We start from the raw sequence: 2,069 nt of genomic DNA, 5'->3' as shown, positions 1-2,069 counted from the left end.
GTTCAGCAATTTCTTTCTGTGTCTTACCCTCTTGCTTGAGGGTGTCAATGATGGCCTTCTGGACAGCAGTCAGGTCGGCAGTCTTACCCATGATTGCGGTTTTGAGTAATGAACAAGGCTGGGAGTTTTTAAAAGCCTCAGGAATCTTTTGCAGGTGTTTAGAGTTACGTCGTTGATTCAGATGGTTAGGTTAATAGCTTGTTTAGAGAAACTTTTCATGATATGCTAATTTTTTGGGACAGGTATTTTGGGTTTTCATGAGCTGTATGCCATAATCATCAGTATTAAAACAATTAAAGACCTGAAATATTTCAGTTGGTGTGCAATGAATCTGAAATATATGAAAGTTTCATTTTTATCATTACATTATGGAAAATAATGACATTTATCACAATATGCTAATTTTTTGAGAAGGACCTGTATGTGTGTGTCTTATCTCACTCAGCCTTATAACCTGAATCTCTCACTCTCTGCTCTTTAAAGTGAGAAAGCTCCTCAGATGAGGAGCGAAACGTCTTCTGTTACAAATAAAGTCCAGTTGTTTTTGTATTGAACGCTTTTTGAACCGTTATACTACAATTTAGGACCGTATCATACTTTTATTATTTCATTTGATGCCTATGTTTATTAAATGTTTGAATGTTAAATGGTTATTGTTGCACCAGGGGTCTGAGAGTAATGTAATTTCAATCTTGTGTGTACATATTGCAGTTTTGACAATAAAGATGACTTTGACTTTTTGAGAAAAGACATTAAAACCTTTTGGGGTTGAGCTGCTTTAAGTGTTTTGTTTCTCACTGACAGCATGTAGGTGCTTGGGGTGTTCACTCACCAGTGGAGGCTTCGAGTATCCAACTGCATGCCCATATCAGAGCTCCTGCGAGCACAGCAGAGTAGAGATAGAGCTCATATCTGGGCAGAGCAGCTTTGATCCCCATGGTGAGTCTGCTGCAGGAAGCCTAACGATGTAACACACAGTTAGACCTGTCTGAAGGCAAACACATGCACACATTTAGATATAGATCCTTGAGGGGGTTTTAAGTCACAGAGTCTGGAAGGAATAACTGAGCTTAGCCAAGTCATCAGTCTCATTTATAAGTTGGAGATAATCAAATCATTTGATAAAAGGCAGATATTTACTTTAAACCATATTTTGACCCATGTTTTTGGAGGTGAAGACTTTGTTCTGTCCTCTCAGTATTTATGAATATTGTTACAAGGACGCATTTTCCTAATAAGCCTTTGGAGCATTGACTGAAATAGGACTGCAGCTCTCCGGCTCCTCGGAATCAGCATCGTCAGCTGCGCAACCCTACCTCTCCTTCCTATTATAGCTCGCAGCTGGCGTGCACGCGGAGGGGCAGTAGGTGTGCACGCGGCTGGGGCAGCTGCAGTGCTATGTGATCTGACTGGGACTCACTGCACAATAATTAGACTGACTGGAATGACCAAGAAAGGTGCACGGGAGGAAGAATCCTTCACGGATCATTACTTTCCTGCGCACAACAGCGCACTGGCGCACGGCACAAGTGCGTGCGCGCGTCAGGCTCTGAGCCGAAGTTAAAGGAGTTGGACTAAAAAGTCTGTTGTGCTGGAGCCGAGATGTTGCCATGGTTTTGCAGGAGTGCGTGCACAAGCAGCGCTGACACCAAGCCGTTAGTAAACCCAATGAAAAGTCTCGTCCGCACTAACCTGCACTGATCCCGCTGCGCAGTCTGGCAACAAGGAGAGGAAACAGAAACAAGTGGCAGGTTCACGTTCACCAGTTCATCCGTCCGTGTGCGCGCTTCCCACTCCCTGCGACCACCAGCCAGGAGGAGGAGGAGGAGGACGAGGAGGAGGACGAGGAGGAGGAGGAGGAGGAGGGGGATATATTTATCCTTCACTGCAGTAAGGGGTGGTCCGCAGAGTCCAAACCCTCTGACAATGATGGTTTCATTGATAATCTAAATATAGGTCAATAAATTAAAATACAGTGAAAACAGATAATAATAAAGTGACTTGTGCATCTTTCCGGTTATTAGTTTAAGATCATTTGGTAAATGGATGGACTGTACTTATACAGCACC

At 43.4% G+C, this 2,069-nt stretch overlaps 1 protein-coding gene across 1 annotated transcript in view; it reads right to left on the bottom strand.

Annotated features, from left to right (window-relative positions):
- Positions 1-1,802, bottom strand: part of hhatla (hedgehog acyltransferase like, a) — an 18,161-nt gene extending 16,359 nt beyond the window's left edge. Inside the window, exons 1-2 of the mRNA XM_037681484.1 lie at positions 1,693-1,802; positions 833-988 (exon numbers count right to left, since the gene is read on the bottom strand). Coding sequence (XP_037537412.1) covers positions 833-938 — 106 coding nt within the window. The 5' untranslated portion in view covers positions 939-988; positions 1,693-1,802. The remainder of the gene's footprint in view (positions 1-832; positions 989-1,692) is intronic.
- Between the last annotated feature and the right edge of the window lie 267 nt (positions 1,803-2,069).

The sequence above is a fragment of the Nematolebias whitei genome, chromosome 9, assembly GCF_014905685.2.
Source record: "Nematolebias whitei isolate Nwh7 chromosome 9, NemWhi1, whole genome shotgun sequence".
Taxonomy (NCBI): domain Eukaryota; kingdom Metazoa; phylum Chordata; class Actinopteri; order Cyprinodontiformes; family Rivulidae; genus Nematolebias; species Nematolebias whitei.
Note: the sequence above shows the minus strand (reverse complement) of the source record. Positions and strands in the feature narration are given on the sequence as shown.